Source organism: Macaca fascicularis, chromosome 12, assembly GCF_037993035.2.
Source record: "Macaca fascicularis isolate 582-1 chromosome 12, T2T-MFA8v1.1".
Lineage (NCBI taxonomy): Eukaryota > Metazoa > Chordata > Mammalia > Primates > Cercopithecidae > Macaca > Macaca fascicularis.
The window spans coordinates 126781358-126803632 of NC_088386.1; the positions used below are offsets into that span (position 1 = coordinate 126781358).

At 53.5% G+C, this 22275-nt stretch overlaps 1 protein-coding gene across 2 annotated transcripts; it reads left to right on the forward strand.

Annotated features, from left to right (window-relative positions):
* The first annotated feature begins 2055 nt into the window (after positions 1-2055).
* ITM2C (integral membrane protein 2C) lies at positions 2056-16605 on the forward strand. 2 transcript variants are annotated; one of them, XM_065526218.2, is made up of 6 exons: positions 2056-2156; positions 10758-10898; positions 12965-13153; positions 13890-14000; positions 14434-14584; positions 15366-16605. In XM_065526218.2, exons 2-6 carry the CDS (start codon positions 10824-10826, stop codon positions 15455-15457), a joined length of 618 nt encoding a protein of 205 aa, XP_065382290.1. In that variant the 5' UTR covers positions 2056-2156; positions 10758-10823; the 3' UTR covers positions 15458-16605. The 2 variants fall into 2 exon arrangements, with proteins under 2 accessions (XP_065382290.1, XP_045223791.1); XM_045367856.2 differs by lacking the exon at positions 2056-2156 and adding an exon at positions 2314-2517.
* The last annotated feature ends 5670 nt before the right edge of the window (positions 16606-22275 follow it).

Here is a 22275-nt window from a genome sequence, read left to right on the forward strand (position 1 = left end):
AAGATGCTATCACTTGTGAGAGACGTTACTTAATCACTGCCAATTATAATTGTAAAAGATATCTTGATTCCCAAGATGTTAAAATGTGAAGAAACGTGTTTCTTAGAATCCATGGAATATGGATTCTTGAGCATCTACCAGAGCAGTGGCTCTGAGCAGGTGATCTGCAGAGCATGGTGGTCCCCAAGACCCGTTCAGGGGGGTCTCCAAGGTCAAAACTGTTTTTTGCAACAATGTAAGATGTTATTTGCCCTTTTCACCTTCATTCTCTCATGCATGCAGTGGACATTTCCAGAGACTACATGTGTAATGACATAGCTTTGATGCCCAATGGAATATATGTATTCTTGTGTCTTAAAACTTCCCGAGTTTTAGTTTCTAATATGGTAAATGTTGATAGATATAAGCCACCTAAACAAAAGCTCTTGGGGTCCTGAAACCAAAAAATTTAGGAATCACCGCACTAGGTTGTACGCCTGGCACTTGGCCAGCACTGAGCCCATGGTCAAGGGTAAGGAGAGGCCTGAAGAGTGCTGAAGGTGCAAAGGAAAGAGACTTATCCCAGCCAATCCAGGAAGGCCTTCCAGGGGAAGGGGAGTACTCGTCTGCCAGTCTCAGGCATGCAGATGCTTCACCCAGGTGGCCCTGTCTTGCTGACCAGAGATTTGTGCCAAACCAGCTTGGCGACTCTGGGTTTAGTCATGCTACTTTCTATCACTATTAACATGAGGCTAATGTGTAGGTCACAGAGGCTGTGACGAAAATTAAACAATAGAATGCACGTGAAAGAATGCCACACATACAAGATTTCACGTGACCACATCTTTGGTGGCTGGGTTGTGTCTGGGGCATCTCTGTTTTCTGCCACAGAGCTTAACACAATGCATGGCACACAGAAGTGCTTGGAAAGCACTGAGTGAAGGAATGCTTGTTGGGGATGTGGCCTAAGCAAGGCGTGGAGCTTGCCTTCTCCAAACACCAGGGTTCACATCGGATCTGGAGCAGGTGATGAGCAGTAGCCCATACCACCTTCCTCTCTGGCTCTGGGCCAAACCAGATTCCTCCTGTCTCCTCCAAACCATCTGTCTTCTTCCACCTCCCCATTCCCTCCCCTAGTTCCCCAGGCTGGTGGCCTTAGCATCAGTTAGACTTTCTTCTTTCTCCACCTGTCTGTCCTCAAGGCTGCTAGGTTCATCCAAGATCTGAGCCAAGATGTCCGGGTCTGGGACATGGGCGCTAAGGGCCCAAGGCAGCTGCAAAAGACCTGAAAGGTAAGAAGAGAGATCAGTGGAGGACCCTGGACTGTCCTCAAGAAGCTGGCGGACTCCCCTGCCCTCCACTGGCAGCCCAACAGCAGAACCAAAGCGGACAATTCAGCATAACTTGTGTGTGTTGCTGGGCGCTGTCCCTGGCCCAGTCTGTACCAGGAACAAAGAGGAAAGATTCAGGGCGTTAGTGCCAAGAGCAGCCATCCCAGCAACAGAAGCCCCTGCCTCCCCAGTACCCGTGATACTTTGCAGAAGCAGAGTCTTGAGTGGAATCCGAGCCTCTGATACCCGCCCTGGGGGTCTTCCCACCACTCTCGCCAGGGTCCTCCTGGATGAATGAGACAAGGGCAGTTCAGGAGGTCACCCAATAACTGAGGTCGCAGCAACACAAAGGAGTCAGGGAGCAGGAGCGGCCTTCCCTTCTCCACTCCTGGCGGCTCCAGCGTGCACCCCAGGGCGCCCCAGGAAGGTTTTGCAGGAATAAAGAATGAAGGCAGAAGCAAGATGGAGAATGAAGGAGGCGTGGATGGCTTCAGAAGGCAAGACGGAGGCAGCAGGCGCCTGCCTCAAAGTCTCCTCCCTGAGCCAAGGACAGGTCGGAGGAGGGGGGCGTGCGGGTAGGTACAGCGGAGGCTCCAGCGTTTCTAAAGGGGAAGATCTGAAGTGGGGCAGGAGAGACGCGGGAGTTGTCTGGAAGCTGCATTTGCCTGGCAAACACTGGGTTAACAAAGACTTGAGTTGCGGGCGATGCTGGCCCTGGAGAGGGAACGCGAAGGGATTATGCTACAGAGAACGGATTCGAGCGTGACGCCTGAATGAATGAGTGAGCGAGTGAGTGAGTGAGTGACTGTGCGAGCGAGCGGCAGAGGGAACTCCGACCCGTCCCAGGTGCGGAGCCGCGCGCCCGGCAGGGGTCACTGCGGGCCCCGCGGGTGGGAAGGGGGCGCAGGCGCGGCGGGCGCCGGGGCCCTCCCGCCGGGACGGGGCGGGGAGGGCTGGGGGTGGGGTTAGAGAGAGGGACGCGAGCGGGATCCAAACTTCCGGTGCCTGCAGAGCTCGGAGCGGCGGAGGCACAGACCGAGGCTGCACCGGCAGAGGCTGCAGGGCGGACGCGCGGGCCGGCGCAGCCATGGTGAAGATTAGCTTCCAGCCCGCCGTGGCTGGCGTCAAGGGCGACAAGGCTGACAAGGCGTCGGCGTCGGCCCCGGCGCCGGCCTCGGCCACCGAGATCCTGCTGACGCCGGCTAGGGTGAGAGGGTCTGGGGCTCAGGCGGGGGGGCGGGGGGGCGGGGGACCCAGGCGCGCCCCGTCGGCTCTGGGGACTGCCCGAGGCGCATCAGGGCCCCAGTGCCCGGGGTGGAGCAGGGTTGGGTAGTCTCGAATGATTGCTTATCCTAGAGTGAGGAGGGGGCTTGAGTCCCGTACTAAGGCGGCAGCCAAAAGCCGAAGTCCCAAGAGTAGGAGGAGTCTGGTTCTGGTCCTCAGGTGGAGAAGCGCTCGAGGTCTCTTCCAAAAGTGGGGGCCCCTCGCCGCCTGATAGAGGGAGGGGGCTGGTCCGACGAAGTTCAAGGAATGTTGGTGGGGGGTACGCGTCTGGTTCCAATCAACTGGGAAAGCCGCGAGTCGAGTCCCCAGGTGGGGGATGGGAGGAGGGTTAGACGTAGTTTTTCCAAAGTAGGGAGGTGGGACCTGATTGGCTGGGGAATTGGGGGTAGGGGGGTCTGGTACCAACAAAGAGGGTGGGGCCGTTGATTTCCTCCCAAATTGGGGGCTGCGGGGGACAGAGGATGTGCTGCTTGGCCTGCACCGGAATTGACAAACCAGAAAGTGATGGAATGGAAATCAGCCAGAACCGACGGGGCCGAGCTTCTGGACGTCGGGGGTCTGAGGCCGGGCGCCCCCTTCCCACCCCACGCCCTGCCGTCTGGGCCTCCCTGCTCCTCTCTCGTTTCTCCATTCCCAGCCTCTCGCTGGGCTGTCCCCCGACCCCACGGGGAGGGTTCCCAACTGCCCCAGTGCCCTCGAATCCTGGGACCCCGGGCTCTGTGTGCGCCCCCGCCGCCCCCCATCCCCACCCCACCCCCACCCCAGCTTCCTCCGCCTTCCCTCTGGCCTGGGGGAGAGAAGGCATTTCCGCTGTGGAAAACTGTCTGAGCTGCGTGCCTTGTGTCCGGGAAGGGCCCCCAGGGGGCAGAACGCGTGGCGGGCAGGGACAGGGAGGGAGGGAGAGCTGGCCCAGCCAGGTTTTATTGTGCCCGGCAAAGGTATCTACGTGGGCGCCGCCCCCAGCGGTCTTGTGGCGCACCAAGCCCATGTCCTGCCCGCCTCCCCACCCCACACTGAGGCAGGACTGAGAAAGTCTTTGTCCACTGCTTCCCCCTTCCTGCTGCAGGCTTCCGAAGAGTCTCCCTGAACGCCTAGCCCCCTCCCCAGGTTTTGTGGCTCAGATTCAGTCTTGCCTGGGGCATTAAGGGGCCTGCAGAGGATGACCTGGACCCTGGAGGAGGGGGCACTGGAGAGGGCCATCAGAGTTGGGTGTCAGCCTGGGCAGAGACCCTGAGTGAGGAATGCCAGAAGACTGAGAAACCCCTGCCCTTTTATGGTGGTGGCTGCAGCAACCAGTGGCTCAGAGCCACAAGATTCAACAACCACCTAGGCCAGGTTGGGAGTTGCTGTGCACCCCATCAGAGCAGCTCCCCCCTTCATCTGAAGCTTAGGTGGAGGGGAGGCTCCATATTTGAAGAAGATGGTTCTGCAGCTTTAAAAGTTTGCAAGGGGTTCTTCAAGCTTTGTTTTCTTTGGAAAGGAAGCTGCCCTCCACTCAGCCTGGGAAGGGACAGTGATGGGGGCAGGAGGCAGCACGCTTGCCCATCTCTTTTCCTAGCCATCTCTTCCTGGAGATATTTGAGGAGGGAGGACCAGGTCAGACAGTGGGAGGGTGTCATTCCAACTCCATCAGAAGGTCCCCCAGATTTTGCAGGAGCGGCACATTCTCCAGCCGCAGCCTGCTGATGGCATGGGGTTGGGCGGTCTGACAGAGACCTGCGTCTCCGGGCATAACTGACATCCTAGCTTCTGGCTTCTCATCAGGCTCTGAAATTGAGCGTCGTTTCTTCCCCCTCACCCAGCATGAAATGGAAATATCAACATCTTCCTGCGTGCTCTTTGTAATGGCCTTGAGCCTGCTGAGTACCTCCTCCCCAAAACTTTGTTAGTCGGACAGGGTCCCCTCCCTCTCTAATTGGCAAGGGGGAGCTTGGAGTATGCGATCTGGGGAAAGAATTTGAATCCTAGCACCTTTAGGACAGAACTGCATGTTAGTAAACTTTCACAGCTTCCCGAGGCCCTGGCAGGGTGCAAAGGGACTTGAGGTGTTGCACGTTGGCTCTGCCCATCACCTGCTAGATTTGGAGCCTTGGAAACAGTTCACTTCTGCGGGCCTCCTGTTGCCCCACTTGGCCAGTGGGCACATTTCCTCCTCACCCAGTTTCTGGCAAGGAGCCAGGCCTCCTCTCCTGCCCCCAGCAATGAGCAGGCAGGAGGCCCATTTCTCAGCTGTGGCTCAGCGAGCTGAAAGCGATGGCAGCCAGGAGGCTGCTTTCTCAGGGCAGGGCCTGTAGATTTTGTCCCATGCTGTTGGGGATGCCCGGGAGATTATTAAAACATTTCTTCTGGCTGGCAGTGACCCCAGAACCCTCCTTGGTGTCTGAACTGGACTCCAAAACAAGATTTATTTTATTTTGTCTATTTTTTTGTTATTATTTATTATTATTATTATTATTTTGAGACAGAGTCTCACTCTGTCACCCAGGCTGGGGTTCAGTGGCATGATCTTAGCTCATTGCAACCTTCACTTCCAGGTTAAGTGATTCTCCTGCCTCAGCCTCCCAAGTAGCTGGGATTACAGGCACCTGCCACCATGCCCGACTAATTTTTGTATTTTAGTAGAGACGGGGTTTCACCATGTTGGCCAGACTGGTCTCAAACTCCTGACCTCAGGTGATCTTCCCACCTCAGCCTCCCCAAAGTGTTGGAATTACAGGCATCAGCCCCCGCGCCCTGCCCAAAACAAGATTTAAAAAGTGATCCCTGGGAGGAGCACTCAGTGATTGTGTGTTGGGGCAGTTCTTGACCTGTGTCCAGGCCCGGAGTGAGGGCGGGGTGGGGGCAGGGTGAGGCGGCAGGAGCACCCTCTCGGTGGGCACTGCCCTTGCTTCTGAGCAAAAACTGCAACACAAGGAGGATTTTGTCTGTGGACCTGAGGCTGGAAGGAAGTGCCTCGGTGGGCCAGGGAGGGATGGGGGTGGGGGCCAGCTGGGCTTCCAGCTGCCCAGCCTCCCCACGTGGTGTTTTGACTCTGAGATAATGAGGAGCCTGCGCTGATGGGCCGCTGGAATACTGCCAGCTTGGGAAGTGGGCTGGACCGGAAGCACCCCGTGGGGCAGCAAAGCACCCCCTCACAGCACCAACTGGATCTCTCTTCCCCTTTGGGGGCCCACTAGCTGGCCGTGCCCCTCTTAGCCCACCCCTTCTCCCCACACCCTGCCTGTGCCTGCATTCACACACACACACACACACACACACATGCATGCACAAATATGGGCATGTAGAGGCTCAGGAGCTGGGGGCTGCAAGGGGAGAAAAACAAGTTAAATACAATCATCTTCTTTCCTCTGTAATTTTCTCCTTGGCATTTGCCTTTGATTAATGGTCCTGTGTCACCCCCTCCCCAGCCTGCATACCTGGGGATCAGATTTCACTTTCCTTGTGTGTCCTGGCCTCAAGCCCTTGGCAGAAGGAGCTGGGTCTCCTGGAGTGGTTGGGGGAGGGTCCCGTGCCAGCCAGGAGGGCAAATCTGGCCAGCTTGGAGCCCTATTCCAGTGTCCTGATGCCCACTGGCCAAGAGGGCCTGGCCCGAAAGGACCTTGTGAAGCGGTGGCCCTGCTCCGTCAGGTCCTTCCCTGTGGCAGCGTGGGGACTTTCAGGGCTGTCGTCCATTCCTGGGATTTGGCACCCCGGCAGGCCCCACGGTGGCTTTTCTGCTTTCCTGCTGCTTCTCTCTCCATTCCCTCATTTCTGCCCGCTTCTCTCAGCAGTCCTTGCATGTTTCAAGACCGTCAGCAGATTGCCAGTGAGGATGACTTTCTCTTAGTGTGGAGAAAAAATGTTTATGGTGAAAACACAGAGGCATAACCTGGCCAGCCCCTCTATCCCCTACCCCACTCTCTCCCAGGTTCCCCTCCCCAGGAGGGCTCTTCCGGCAGTGCGCTTTTGTTCTCTGGAGGTGCCTTGACTATCAGGGATGGAAGAGAAGAGGGACTTCACCTGGCCCAGCCAAGCTGAGAGCGCATCTGCGCAGATGCTGCCCATGGGGCCTGCGGTCTTGAATGGAGGACAGGAGAGTGACTGGGGACCCCCGACCCTGTTGGCAGATGGCATCTGTGCCTCTGGACCACTGGGCTCTGTGTGCTCAGGTGGACAATGTTTGGCCACTCTCCTCTCCCCCAGCTAGGCTCTGTCCTGAACCATACAAAACACACACGCTTGATGGGTGCCCTGGCCTCTGTGGTCTGGAGCCTGCGAGAGAAAGCTGCTGAGGACCAGGAGAGATGTGGTGCGATGAGACCGCCCCCCTAACCCCCATCTTCCCTGTTCTCAGCCTGGGCCTCAGGAGCGTTTCTGGCTGCCGAACCCCTCCAGGCAGGCTGCAATCTGCAATCATAGTTGCAGTTAATTTGGACATTGTTACTAGGGGCCAGGCCGGGAAGCGCTCCCCTCCAGCCTTGGGGGTCTACCGAGTGAATGCTACAGTTGACTGATTTCCCCCTGACCATTTTGGCCCTGGTTTTGGTAAATCATTTAATGAGTGCCCCCGTGGTCTCAGTTCAAACTATCAGGGAGAGGCCCAGGCCTCTCTCAGGTCCCTGGACTTCTGGCTCATGCGCCCTTCACTCCGAGAGCTCTGTTGCCTTGGAAACAATACGCAATATTTTTCTACTTTCTAAATGGGAGCCCCCGTCCCCAGATGCCTCGCTGTAACTGCTTCCTGTGGGGAGCAACATGTTTCTGAGTCGACAGCATGATAGGTGGAGCACCTGGGGTCTCAGGAAGGCGGGCCATTCGGCCATCTTTCTAGTGACCTGGGCATCAGGGATCCCGAGGGGCCAGGGCTCTGGGTTGAGCCCAGGCTCCCTGATGCCCCACTGTCCCCAGACAGGTGTAAATACCCTGAGATCACAGGCTGCTTTGAGGGCCAAAGGGACAGTGAGGGTTCCAGGGCTTTGGAGTTTGAGCCTCGGTGTTGATTGGGCACAGTAGGCAGAGGCAGCACTGGGGCGGGATTTAGGGGTTCTCCCTCTGTGTGGGGCTTTATGGAGGAAATGCCTTTGCCTCCAAGCAGGGACATCTGTGCTTTCCCGTCTGCTTCCTGGTAGCCTGGAATGCTCCCTTCTGCACTTCTGCTCACGATGGTGCCTCTGGGGGCTTGGCTCTGCAGGTTGGAGGGGAGCTGGGAGGGTGGCAGGGTGGCTGAGCCCTGCTGTGTGCTGGGAGGTATCAGCAGGGCCGTGAAAGAGGAGTACCCACCGCCAGTCTAGGTAAGGTGGGGGATCCCCAGCCTTCACAGTGAGGGGTCTTGGCAGGAGCCCCTGCCCTTCTCAGCCACACCTGCCACTGCTGCTCTTCAGCTGGGGCCATGGAAGCCTCACCTCCTCCCTGCTCTGCCTTCTCCAACCTCCCTCTCTGGGGCCTCTGAGCCCGGCCCCTCCCCCAGCACAGGGAGACATGGGAGCCAGTTCTGCAGCCCAGCGGAAAGGCGGAAAGGTGGACAGGCAGGCGAAAGGCGGAAAGGCGAGGCTGCCCTTTGCTATGAAGCTAGCAGGCCTCACCTTGTCGGTGAATTTGACTTGTGGAACAGGCCCTCGGGCTCTCACATGTAGCACTTTGACTTTTTTTTTTTTTTTTTTTTCCTTTTCTGCCTTTCCGGTTGTTAGCAATCTCACAAGCTAGCTTCTTTGGTTTTCCAGAATGCAGAAGCAAAAGTCTGGCCACAGTGCAACCTCAACAGCTGTCCACGGAGGCAGCCCTAAAAAGGAAAGGCTCGGCTGATAAAGATCTGCTATTTTTATCTAGTACTTTATCCTTTACAAAGGGCTTTTAGGTTCTTTGTCTGGTTTAATCCCAGCAAAACCCCTGTCACGCAGAGTCTGCTCACATTTTGCATGGGAGACCCGAGGAGGGGGAGGTTGCAGCGCCCCCCTGGGCCTGTAGCCCCACTTGACCCCTAAATACAATCTGCGCCTGGTGTATGTTGTGTCCTAAGGGCAGGATTCGCAGCTGCTGTAGGCAGCCTGGCCTGTGTCAAGGTCAGCCACCTTTCCTTAAGACCTGCTCAGGAGCGCCAGAAGGGCAGGAGGGCATCCCGGGCGCCTGGTTTGCAAGAGCTCCTGGGTGGCTTGATCCCTGGGAGATGCCAGCAGAATGTGGCACCCCCGTCTCTTGCAGCTCCCAGGAGTCCATTGGAAAATCGGAGCCCTTTAGTCCCCACCCCCTCTGGCCAGCAGCTGTCCCTGAGGGCCCTGTGTACTGTGGCCATGCCCGCCACTTGCTGGTGACCTTAGTTAGTGACCCTGGCTGCTGAGGACATGACAGTGGGTGGGTGGTCCATATGATCACGGGGCCGCTAAAGCGGGGCAAGGTGGGGACAGGCCCCAGGCCTCCTCATGGGCCAGGCAGTGAGGGCAGTGGTTTGACCTCCCACACCCTCCAGGCAGGCTCCCTTGCGGGCAGACTTGAGGGTCAGGGTGCAGGACAGGCAGGGGCACCCCATGGTGAGGATGCTGGGGGCCGGCTGACCTGCTCATGCATGTCCCCAGTGAAGGGAGGGTCCTCCAGACGTTTTCTGTTCTTTTCCAAAGCAGGGCAGGTCAGACCCTCAGCTCCCCAGGGCCCAGGCCCCACACTCCCCTGTGCTCTAAAAGGGTGGGAGGTGAAACCTGAGGAGCACAGCAGGAGCCCCCAGGGCAGGACCCGTGTGCTGTGCTAAGAGATAGGGCCTGTCCTGAGTCACTTAGGCCTGAACCACACCCCCTCCAGGGGGAAGGGAGAAAGGAAATCTGTTCCCATCCCAGAACGTCTGGCTGGAAAGGGCCTGAGAGGTCACTTGGTCTGACCTGCTCATTTTGCAGATGGGGAAGCTGAGGCCCAGAAAGTGCTAAGCAGGCAGGTAGTGGCAGAGCCAGAATGGGAAGCTTCAGGCTCTGGGGCTAGATCCCCTCCCCTCCCCTATACTGCGGCAGTCTGCAGGAACTGACCTCTAACCTCGCTCTTGGCCGTATCTGGACACCATGGAGGAGGGATTAAATGGTGAACATTGGAGGCAGAGACTGGCCCTGGGGCTTTTGCAATATCTCCAAGGGTGAGCAAGGGGCCAGGGGAAGGCATGGGAGGTGGAGAGGAGAACAAACAGCAAATTGACCAAGCTCACCTGGCTGGCCCTTGGTCAGTGCTCTGGGTAAAGCAGTTTTATTGAATTTTATACTCACATACCTACATCCACCACCCCACAACGTGTGGCCTGGAGATGGGTTAGGTTGGCTTCTTGGCAGCCCTGCAGCTATGATCTTGAGCCCAGTCCTGGCTCCCAGAGCACATTTTTCCAGAAGCCTTCTAGCCCGGCCTTCCGGACATTTCTCTTCTGGCAGGAGCTCCCTGGTGTATGGAAGCTTCCGGGCTTCATCCTGTAGCTGTTACACCACTTGTAACAGCCTGCTTGACTGTGCTGGTCGGTGCCTGTGGGGGGCTAGTGTGGATCGCAGGCCTAGAGCTCTCTGGCTGGGAACAAGCACCCATGCCTAGACCCCATGGGGCTCCTGGAGCCCCTGCCCCCATCAGTCACGGCCTCCTTGGTGGAGTTAAGCAGCCTTTATGCAGCCTGCCCACCTCCCGTTGCCCTCATTTTAGTCTACCCTCTGCCCCTTGGTTTTAGAGTGAATCTTGTCACTCCCCAGCTCAAAAGCCTTCCCCAGGCTCCCCATTACCCAGAGCAGCGGCTCCCAGCCTGCCTGGTGTGTCTCGATTCCTATAGACATTTCTAAGTCCCTGAAGTCACCGAGGCCAGGTCGGTGCATCCCCCATCTTCCGTTTGAAATAATATAGCATGGTCACGGCTGGTATAAGCAAGAGGCCTAAGAGCTCAGATAACTCAAAACGTACCTGCTGAACCCGGTGCATCCCTTTCAGTGACTTCCAGGTGTGTCTCGGTTTCTCTTTTGAGTGTGTCTTGGTTTCTCTTTCAAGGTTTGTCTCAGTTTCACTTTAGCCAGGACGAGTCCAGGTGACCCTGGTGGGCCTTCCCTTCCCTTCCAGGTGTCATCCCTTTCCCCCAGGACTCCCTCCGGGCCCAGCCAGAGGGTGAAGCCTGACTCAGGGAAGGGGGTATTTCCAGGGGAGGGGCCCTGGCCCCCACTGACCCAGCTTTGCTGTCCACAGGAGGAGCAGCCCCCACAACATCGATCCAAGAGGGGGGGTTCGGTGGGCGGTGTGTGCTACCTGTCAATGGGCATGGTCGTGCTGCTCATGGGCCTGGTGTTCGCCTCCGTCTACATCTACAGATACTTCTTCCTTGCGCAGGTGAGGGGCCGGGCCGGGAGGGGGCCTCGAGAAAGGGTCACATCTAGAGAGGCGTGCAGGGAAGGGAAGTGCCTGCAAGGGGGCAGCAGGAAGCCCCGGACATGCCCTCAGGTGGGAGTGAGTGCCCAGCCAGCCCACAAGACTGGGGTACCCCCTCCTCCTTGGGGCGTCCTTGGATGCAGGCCAGTCCCACCTTTAGCCCCTTGTCCTGGAGAGCCAAGCATGAATGCAGGTGACAGCACTGGGCCCGCCCCACAGGGCCACCCTGGGGAATTCTCACCAGAAACTCAGGTCCAGCGGAAACGAACTGCAGTCCCCCTCCAGAGATCAGACTCTGCACCTGCGGGTCACGCTTTAAGGCTGACCTGATTCTGCCTGTGCATGGACATCTGGGTTACCAAACAAGAGGGGGAGAGGGGTGGGTACAGGCGGTCTCCACCACCGCCTTCCAGAAGCGGGAGGGCGTCCTTACTGGCACCTGTCACCCCCCTCCCCAGGGGACCTGAGCACAAAGCTAGGCCAACCAGGACCTGGGGGGGAGGGAGTCGCTGTGTGGTTGGAAATGAAGGTAGGTAAATTGAAAGGATAAACCTACGTACAACTCACGGGGAACCTGAGGGTGGCACAAAGGTTGGGACTTGCCAGTCTTTTATGACCCAAGTGACCTCCCACTCCTAAGCATTTACCTTTGTTGTCCCCCAGTTTTTCCACGATGGAAATTGCTTAAGAGTTTGCATTCCTGGGGCTTTCCCCTTGAAAGCTCAGCTCACACACACCTGTCAACTGCCCTTTTTGTGCAGCATCCCCCTGCCCCGCCCCACCCCCTCCATGACCTGCGTCCCCCTTGTTCCAGGGTCCTGTGCAGGACCCTCCCCCAGGCCTCTTCCTGTTGTGGCCCTACCCTAGGACCTGGTCCAGCATTTCCTGGTCTCCTCTGTCCCACCCTCAACTCACACCCTTCTCCCCACACCCCAATTCGGTGTGTGGACACCTCCCATCAGCCCCTGGGTCTGTGCCCTGGGACAGTATTCGGGGTGTCCAGCCACAGTGGGACACAGCCCCAGAGCCTCATCTTCCCTGGGCTCTCATCCCTGCACAGCTTGCAGGAGCCCCCATGCTGCCATGACTCATCCTCCCTGGAGAACTTGCACTGAATCAAACAGAGACAGTGCAATCCTGCCCATCCCAGGCCAGGCAGTCCCAAGCATGCATCTACAGGCTCCTCCAGGAGCCCCCTCCAGAAGTAAGAGTGGGCAGACTGGCCCGCCCGGCCATTCAGTTGATGGGATCGCGCCAGGCTGCCTGGCCTCCGTTACTGATGGAGTGACTGGACTGGCCCGCCAGACACAGTGTCTGTCAAGGTTTCTCCAAGACAGGGGTCAGGGATGTCCAGGAAGGGTGATGGCACTTGTCCGAGGCTGGACGTGGAGATAACCGTGGTGGGGGCACGAGACCCTAACAGTGTTGCCTCCAGCTCCACCTCCCCACCTGCCATGTTAGGCCCCTCCAGGTCTGCAGGCCAGGACAGCAGGTGACGGGAAAGGCAGGCGTGCACAGGCCTAGGTGCCCAACTCTTAGGTTCGTCCCTGTGGACCCCCTGCCAACCCCAGGCTCTTTCTCTGGTGTCTGCACCTCTGTGGAGGGCACAGAGGTGGCCAGGTCCTACTCCTGCTGGTCCACTCCATTTCCCAGTCACAGACTCAGGGAATTGGAGGCCAGAAGGGCCTTAGGGATCATCATGCTTTACAGATGGGGAAACTGAGGCCCACAGAGGTCTGCTACCTAGGACCTGGCAGACCCAGCTCATCCTCCCTCCCATTTGTGAAGCTGGGAAGCGCCTTGCCCAAGACTCAGCTCATCTCCTCACTGGCAGTCCCAGACCCTGACCTGATGCCCCACCGTCTCAGTGTCTCCATCTGCAAAATGGGTCTCACAGTCCCTGCTCTTCTTGCTTCCCCAGGCTTTTGGGGCATGCAGTGGACAGGTAGGCAGAGGGGACCTTGCGGAGTGCACTGTATGACCAGCCTCTCTGACTGTCTGTCTGTCTCCGTCTCCACCTTGCTCAGCTGGCCCGAGATAACTTCTTCCGCTGTGGTGTGCTGTATGAGGACTCCCTGTCCTCCCAGGTCCGGACTCAGATGGAGCTGGAAGAGGACGTGAAAATCTACCTCGACGAGAACTACGAGCGCATCAATGTGCCTGTGCCCCAGTTTGGTGGCGGTGATCCTGCAGACATCATCCATGACTTCCAGCGGGTGAGGCTGGCCAGGGCCTGGGGGGTGGGCAGGTGTCCCGGGGACCCAGGGCAAGGGGAGCAGGAGTGAAAGGAGACTCCTAGAGTACAGCAGGTGTCTATGGTTAGGCTTACCAGGCTCTTCAAGACGCTGCATTTCTCTTGCTGGCAACAGTGGTTCTCGCCGAGTGTGAACTAGCTGAGGCTGATTTGCTCCTTGGCCTCCTGCCAGCTGCACGCTGGCTGTCATGGCGGGGCCAGTGTATTGTATCGAGGGGTGGTACATACACCATCGAGTGCACTGCGTGTACAGCTCAGTGGGTTTCTGCAGAGTGGGTCTCGTGCATATTCATGTCACCCCCATGGGGCCTGGGACGGGGCATCTCGCGCTGAGGTCCAGGCTGGCCCAGGAATGGCTGGCCCTCACAGGTTTCATAAATGCACAGCTGGGATGTTACCATGTTTCCCAAACCTCAGCTCTGTAAACATGAGAAACTTGGTAACAACAGAGGCGTTTAGCAAATAGCTGCTATTTTCCTCTATCATGTGGCATCTTCTACAACAGGCTAAGAGAAGAGCAGGAAAAGGGAGTGCGCACCCAGGTGTTCAGGAGTCTGGGGTGTCCTGCTGCTGAAGGCCCAGGGCCCCAGGAAGGCATGGTGGGATTCCTGCCCCTGCTGGCCAAAGCTTCTCTTGCAGCCCTGCCCAGGTTAGCTGTCACCTCCTGCAGAGACTGACCCGGCCCCTTCTCCTCCCAGGGTCTGACCGCATACCATGACATCTCCCTGGACAAGTGCTACGTCATCGAGCTCAACACCACCATCGTGCTGCCCCCTCGCAACTTCTGGGAGCTCCTCATGAACGTGAAGGTGCGCAGGGGGTTGGGGGGGTGTCTGCAGCGTCCTGTCCCTCCCTTGCCCCCTGTCTCATGGAGGCTAGGTCTGAGGTGCAGGAAGTTCCTGTGTCAGGGGTTGGGGAAGCAAGAGACGTTGCTGTCACCTGGGCCCTGTACCCAGATTGGTCTCGCCTCTGCTATCCCCCTGCTTCCACATCTCCAGAGTCAACGCCCTGAGACCGGCTTCCTTAGTGTTCAAGGTTGTACCCTGGGTACAGACTCGTGCACACGCCATGGCTCCTGGCAGCACAGGCGCAGGCACCAGGCACAAGGCGGGAAGTGCCTGGGGACATCAGAAGGGCCAGCCCAGGGGCCTCTGGAGGAGGAAGGTGGGCTGGCATTTTGGGTGAGGGGTTGGAGGAAAGCCTGAGGGACTGACTCACTGCGGCGGCCACCTCGTTTTGCAGAGAGGGACCTACCTCCCACAGACGTACATCATCCAGGAGGAGATGGTGGTCACAGAGCACGTCAGTGACAAGGAGGCCCTGGGGTCCTTCATCTACCACCTGTGCAACGGGAAAGACACCTACCGGCTCCGGCGCCGGGCAACGCGGAGGCGTGAGTGGCTGGCTTCACCCACTGTAGCCCCTGTCCCGCGCCCCAGACCGTAGTTATCTTCAGACAGTGCCTAGCCCAGCTGTCAGACAGCTGAGATAGCAGCAGCAATAACAGCTAGCGTTAGCAGAGAACTTCCGTGCGCCGGGCAATGCTGTGTGCCCTTTATGACCTCTTTTTTTTTTTTTTTTTTTTTTTTTTGAGGTGGAATTTCACTCTTGTTGCCCAGGCTGGAGTGCAATGGCACGATCTCGGCTCACCGCAACCTCCGCCTCCCAGGTTCAAGCAATTCTCCTGCCTCAGCCTCCCTAGTAGCTGGGATTATAGGCATGTGCCACCAGGCCCAGCTAATTGTGTATTTTTAGCAGAGACGGGGTTTCTCCATGTTGGTCAGGCTGGTCTCGAACTCCCGACCTCAGGTGATCCACCTGCCTCGGCCTCCCAAAGTGCTGGGATTACAGGCGTGAGCCACTGCGCCCGGCCTTCTTTATGACCTCTTAAGAGTGTAAGTCATTCTCATCCGCATTATTATTTTTGCTGCCCATTTTAAAGATGAGGAAACAGGTACAGAGAGGTTAACACCCCGGAGGTCACACAGCAGGGAGGTGGCAGACGTGGGCAGGCTGACTCCAGCTCTCGAGCTCTCCCCATTTGTCACTGTGCTCTCTGGGTGAATCTGGGCCGGGTGTCACTTCCTGGCCCTCCTGTGGCTCAGGCTGAGGCTGGTGGTCTTTCTGACTCAGCCAGGATGTAGGCCTCACTGGGGTTTTCTGTTTCCTCCCAGGGATCAACAAGCGAGGGGCCAAGAACTGCAATGCCATCCGCCACTTCGAGAACACCTTCGTGGTGGAGACGCTCATCTGTGGGGTGGTGTGAGGCCCCCCTCACCCAGAACCCCCTGCCGTCTTCCTCTTTTCTTATTTCCGGCCATTCTCTGGCCCTCCTCCTTCCCCCTGCTTAGCTTGTACTTTGGACGCGTTTCTATAGAGGTGACATGTCTCTCCATTCCTCTGCAACCCTGCCTGCCTCCCTGTACCAGAGCCGTGATCTCTCTGGGGGGCCCCCATCTCTGCTGACCTCCTGGGTGTGGCGGAGGGAGAGGGGATGCCACAAAATGTTTCTGTGTCCCACTGTCTTGAAGCTGGGCCTGCCAAAGCCTGGGCCCACAGTTGCACTGACAGCCCAAGGGGAAGGACCAGTTGGGGGAGCTGCGCATGTGAGGCCCTGGGCAAGGGGATAGGGCTAGGGGGTGCGGCATGGGCTTCAGAAATATCTGCACAATTAGAAAGGTCCCCAAAAGCTTTTTCCTTGGAGGGTACACTTTCTTCACTGTCCCTATTCCTAGACCTGGGGCTTGAGCTGAGGATGGGACCACGTGCCCAGGGATGGACCCACCAGAGCACAAGGGAAGGTGACTGCCTGGGGGTGTCCCGGGGACTCCTGTCAGTGCCTTCAGCCCACCAGCAGGAGCCTGGAGTTTGGGGAGTGGGGATGAGTCTGTCAAGCACAATTGTTCTCTGAGTGGAACCAAAGAAGCAAGGAGCTAGGACCCCCAGTCCTGCGCCCCAGGAGCACAAGCAGGGTCCCCGCAGCCAAGGCAGTGGGATGGGCTGCTGAGGAACGGGGCAGGCAAGGTCACTGCTCAGTCATGTCCACGGGCAACGAGCCGTGGGTTCTGCTGAGTAGGTGGAGCTCGTTGCTTTCTCCAAGCTTGGAACTGTTTTGAAAGATAACACGAGGGAAAGGGAGAGCCACCTGGTACTTGTCCACCCTGCCTCCTCTGTTCTGAAATTCCATCCCCCTCAGCTTAGGGGAATGCACCCTTTTCCCTTTCCTTCTCACTTTTGCATGTTTTTACTGATCATTCGATATGCTAACCGTTCTCAGCCCTGAGCCTTGGAGAGGAGGGCTGTAATACCTCCAGTCAGTCTCTGGGGATGAAACTCTTAAATGCTTTGTATATTTTCTCAATTAGATCTCTTTTCAGAAGTGTCTGTAGAACAATAAAAATCTTTTACTTCTGACCTTGACTTGAGTGTGGCTGGAGGGGAGATGGGTGTAGGAGGGATGCTCCGGGCAGAGTCGAGGAGCTGGACCTCGGGGGCAGCAGGCAGGGAGAACGCTGCAGACCTTGACATCTGGCCCCTAAAGAGCTGGACATCCTGGAGTCAGCCAAGGAGTGTGGGATATCTCCCTTCGTAGCACCCTGGATCCCCACGACCGCTCTCTGAGCCAGGTAGAGTTCACACTTTCTGGGTGAGGAGGGGAACAGGGCTGGGAGAGCTTACTGACTCGCCCAAGGTCATGCTGCTTTATGTGCCTGTAAACCACCCTGTAATGTTCTACCTGGCAGATGACATCATTATTGCATGTCCTTAAGCACAAGGGCGGTGTCCTATTCTCCACCATGTCTGGACAATTTGTAACCATCGGGGGATCTGAAGTGAGATTTTGTGTGATAATCACAGGGTCACATTCTCCAGAGAATTCTGGAAGCAGCAGCAGAGCTGGCCAGAGCCATGGCTAAGCGGACCCCAGAGGTGGGAACTGTACCCTGCCCTGGGGACCAGTATGGGTACCCACCCGCTTGGTGCTGTTAAGCCTCAGTATCCAGTGAGGGCCATAAAATACTCAAATTAGTGCAGACACACCTTGTTCCCAGATCCCAAGGCAATCATGCAAAGACATCAGGTTTTTTTTTATATTTGCTGATTGAAATGCAATGCAATCACAATTAAAATGCCAACTGGATTTATTTGTTAACTTGACACAATAAATTCTTTTGAGGAAAGTAAACAGAGAATCGTCAGGTAGGTCCTGTAAAGGGTAAAGAACAGCCCTCCAGATATAAAGCATTATACACCACAATAATTAAGGAGTTTGGTGTAGCAAAGGCAGAGCCCAGTGCAACCCAATAGAGGGCCCAGACATTGACTTAAATTACATGAAAATTTAATATACGATTATGGCAGCATTTCCAGTTAGTGGAAGATGTGGGTTTGCTTTGTTATTTTGAGATGGAGTCTTGCTCCTGTCACCCAGGCTGGAGTACAGTAAGGCAATCTGGGCTCACTGCAACCTCCCCTCCCAGATTCAAGCAATTCTCCTGCCTCAGCCTCCCAAGCAGCTGGGATTACAGGCGTGCATCACCACACCTGGCTAATTTTTATATTTTTAGTAGAGACGAAGTTTCCCCATGTTGGCCAGGCTGGTCTCAAACTCCTGACCTCAGATGACCCGCCCGCCTCAGCCTCCCAGAGTGCTGGGATTACAGGTGTGAGCCATTGTGCCTGGCCCACGTGGGTTATTTTTAATGGAATAGCAGGATAGCCATTTTGACAAAAAATCTGGATTCTACTTCCGTAGAACAAGATTAATGCTGGATGGATCAGAGATTTTAATTGTGAAATGAAACTATGAAAGTACTTGAAGAGATTATTTAAAAGATAATCTTGGAGGAGGAACGGCCTTTCTAAGCATGATATCTACCAGGTAAAAACTGGTCTATGAAAAGTTAGAATTGATATACAGCAGAGTATACCACAAAGCCAAGAGGTTTATAAGCAGTGAACATGGAAATGTCTTTCCAAACACAGGGCACAAAAGGGCTATTTTTTTTAATATGCGAAGTTCTCATAAACTGTTATGAAAAATGAACAACCCAATAGATAAATGAACAAATAATATAAACAGTTCTGCAAATCAAAACTAGGGAGATACTTTTTTTTTTTTTTTTTTTTTTTTGAGATGGAATCTCGCTTTGTCACCCAGGCTGGAGTGCAGTGGTGCCATCTCGGCTCACTGCATCCTCCACCTCCTGGGTTCAAGTGATTCTTGTGCCTCAGCCTCCCGAGTAGCTGGGACGACAGGCGCATGCCACCACACCAGCTAATTTTTGTATTTTCGGTAGAGACGGGGTTTTGCCATGTTGCCCAGGCCATTCTCAAACTCCTGACCTCAGGTGATCCAGCTGCCTCAGCCTCCCAAAGTGCTGGGATTACAGGCGTGAGCCACCACGCGCCCGCCCAAGAGATACGTTTTTACAAGTCAAGTTAGGGTTGGATGTTTGTGAAGCACTTTTTTTTTTTTTTGGAGACGGAGTTTCGCTCTTGTCACCCAGGCTGGAGTGCAGTGGTGCAATCTTGGCTCACTGCAACCTCTGCCTCCCAGGTTCAAGTGATTCTCCCACCTCAGCCTCCCAAGCAACTGGGACTGCAGACATGCGCCACCATGCCCAGCTAATTTTTGCATTTTTAGTAGAGACGGTGTTTCTCCATGTTGATCAGGCTGGTCTCGAACTCCCAACCTCAGGTAATTCTCTCACCTTGGCCTCCCAAAGTGCTGGGATTATAGGTGTAAGCCACTATGCCCGGCACAGTGTTTTTTTTTCATTTGTATTTATTATATACAAAACACTACATGTAAGTCAGTGTGTAAGTTATAACATGTATTAATCAATGTATCTCTGGAAACCCACCAGCCAACTTATGAAACAAAAGACTACCAAATACCACCGAGAGTCTCTCTGCATGCTCTTCTCCTCTTCCTGTTGCATAACAAACCACCCCAAAACTTAGTGGCCTGACACAGTGGTTTCTTAGTTTTCCCGAGTCTGTGAGTTGCCTGAGTTCAGCTGGATGACGGAGGGGTCCCCATGGGATAACCGTGCCTGCTGCTTTATGTTCATCTGGGCGCTCAGCTGCGGCCCGAGCAACCAAGATGGCCTCTCACCCTCCGAGGGCCTCTCTCCACGTGGCCTCTAATCATTAATGGTCTAGCCTAGCCCTCCTTACAGCTTGTCAGTTGAGCTCCAAAAGAGGGGAAGCAGAGGCTGACCGTCCTTTAAGACCTGGCACCACAAATCCCAGAATGTTACTTCATTGCATTCTCTTGGTCAAAGCAAGTCACAAAACCAGTTCAGATTCAAGGGGAGGGAAAGACCGCCTGTAGATGGGGACAGGCTTGCATGCTCAGGGATGCTAGGAACTGCTGGAAACTCAGGCATCATCCCAGCACTCCCTTCCATCCCTCTCCCCTCTGTATTTTGTGGGGGACATTAAATGCCTGAATTAGTGCAAAGACACCCCTATTCTTAGAACCAAAGACAATCTTGAAAATATGTCAATTTTCCATAAATTAGCCAATCTTAAGCTCTACTAATTAGCCAATCCAGGTAATTCCTAGCTTGGATTTCTTTGTTCTGCTTTCTAATTGTACCACATATCAAAGAACCCCTAAGGAAGTTTTGCTTGCATCTGAACCCTATGAAAGTGGTAACAAAATACAAATACTATTCTCTGACTTGCTTCCCCACCCTCCAAACCTTTTAAGGCTTGTCCATGTTGAAACCTATAGTAATATTTAATTCATTTTTACTGCTGTATATTTGTTCATTATGTGAATATACAGCTTAATTACCTATGAAACAATGACTAACCATGGCTCTTGGGATTTTTTTCTGATTTTTTTTTTTTTTACAATCACAGTGCTTTCATGAACATTTCTTCCTGGGGCACCTGAGCACTGGGTCACACAGTATGCAAATATTCAACTCACAAAATTCTAGCAGATTGTTTTTTGTAAGAAGTTGAACCAATTTACACTCCCAGCAGCACTGCATAGACATTCTGCTCATTCCACATCCTTGTCAACACTTAATGTTAGCAATACGTTTTTTGCCAATGGATTGGAAATAAAATGGTATTTCATTATGGTTTTAGTTTTGTCTCCTTGATTGCTAGAAAAGTGGGCCTGGTTTCACATGTTTATTGAACCCTCAAATTTCCTTTGCTATACAATGCCTATTTGCTTTCTTTGGCCTATTTTTCTATTGGTTGCTTTGTTTTCTTACAAATTTGTAGGAGTTATTTATATATTTATACATTTTATATTTTACATATTTTCATGGATGGGTGGTAAGTATCTTACCCAAGTTCGTGACTTGCTTTCTCATGTTTTTTTTTTGTTTGTTTCATTTTGTTTTTTTGTTTTTTCACAAACAGCATCACATGTACATAGCTTTCTCACTTTCTTTGTGGTCACTTTGATGAACAGAAATTATTGATTTTAATGTAGTCAAATTTATTCATCTTTTTCCTTATGCTTAGGGCCTTTTGCATATCATTTCAGAAATCTTTCCTATCCCAAGGTTGAAGAGGCATTATTCTACAATTTCTTCTATTCATTTTAGAGTTTTGTATTTTACATTTATGAATCCCCAGGAGTTTAATCCCTGGTATGGTGTGAGGTAGGAATAACCATTTTTTCTGTCTTTGTTTTTCTTTCCCCACTGAGCTACAGTATATGTCTGCAAGGATCAAGTTTCTCTATGCGTAAGGTCTACTTCTGGGCTTTCTACTTTGTTCATCAGGTCTATCCTTTGGACCATAACCACACTTAAAGTAAGTCTTGCTACCTGGTACTAAAAGTTTCCTACCTTGATTCTCTCCAGCAGTACCATGCCTATTCTTGGTACTTCATATGCATTTTAGAAACAACTGCCAAGTTTCATGGAAAATTCTGTTGAGGTTCTTAATTGAACTTATATGAAATCTATAGATCCACTTGGGGAGAACTGAAATCAGGATATTGAGTGCTCTCACCCATGAACATGGTGTTTTTAAAATCTGCATCGTTAATGTCTTCCAACATAGTTTTATACTTTCCTCAGTAGAGGTCTTACAAATCTTTCATTACATTGCTTCCCATGTCCCTTATATGTGTTGTTATAATATTTAATAATTATACCTTTTTTGCCAATGTGTAGAAGTATAGTTTATTTTTGAGTATTGATCCAGCAAATTTGCCAGACTGTCTTTCTTATTCCACAGAGTTCTCTGAGGAATTTTTTTTTTTTTTTTTTTTGAGACTGAGTCTCGCTCTATCACCCAGGCTGGAGTACAATGGTATAATCTAGGCTCACTGCAACCTCCGCCTCTCGGGTTCAAGTGATTCTCCTGCCTCAGCCTCCTGAGTAACTGGAATTACAGGCCCGCACCACTACACCCTGGCTAATTTTTGTATTTTCAGTACAGACAGGGTTTCACCATGTTGGCCAGGCTGGTCTCGAACTCCTGACCTCAAGTGATCTGCCTGCCTTGGCCTCCCAAAATGCTGGGACTACAAGCGGGAGTTATGGTGCCCAGCCTTGTGCTTTCTATACAAGCAATTCTGGTAATTGATTATGAGTAAATTTTGTTTCTTCCATTCAAGTAATTAAAACTTTTATTTATTTTTCTTGTCCTATCTTACTGGGTAGGAGCTCTGGCACCATGGTAATAGCCACAAATCTTGTTTTGTTCTTGATTTAAAAGGAAATTCACCTTGAATATAGTTTAGCTGTAAATATTAGAAGAATACTCTTTGAGATTTAAGAAGTTCTCTATTCTTAGTTTTCAAAGTGTTTTTATTGTTAATCAAGGATTGATGTTAAGTTGTTTTATCAGATGTTTTTTCTGCATCTATTCATATGTTTGCATATCTGTTAATGTGGCGAATATTACTAACTGATTTAGTCACGAGGTATTTTCTTATGTCTATACTACTGGATTCCATTTGCTAACATTTTGTTTAGGAATTTTAGATAAATGTTTTCTGTAACATCAGCCTATAATGGGAGTAAATTAGTTTCACAGTATCAAGTTTTAAAATGCAATGTCTTTGACCCAGAAGTTTCACTGCTATGAATGCATCCT

Bases quoted from the DNA above. Each gene is read 5' to 3' on its own strand.
- ITM2C (XM_045367856.2), top strand. From the start codon at position 2,398: ATGGTGAAGATTAGCTTCCAGCCCGCCGTGGCTGGCGTCAAGGGCGAC. The intron at 2,518-10,757 runs GTGAGAGGGTCT...TGCTGTCCACAG, and splicing joins TCCTGCTGACGCCGGCTAGG to GAGGAGCAGCCCCCACAACA. The intron at 13,154-13,889 runs GTGAGGCTGGCC...TTCTCCTCCCAG, and splicing joins TCATCCATGACTTCCAGCGG to GGTCTGACCGCATACCATGA.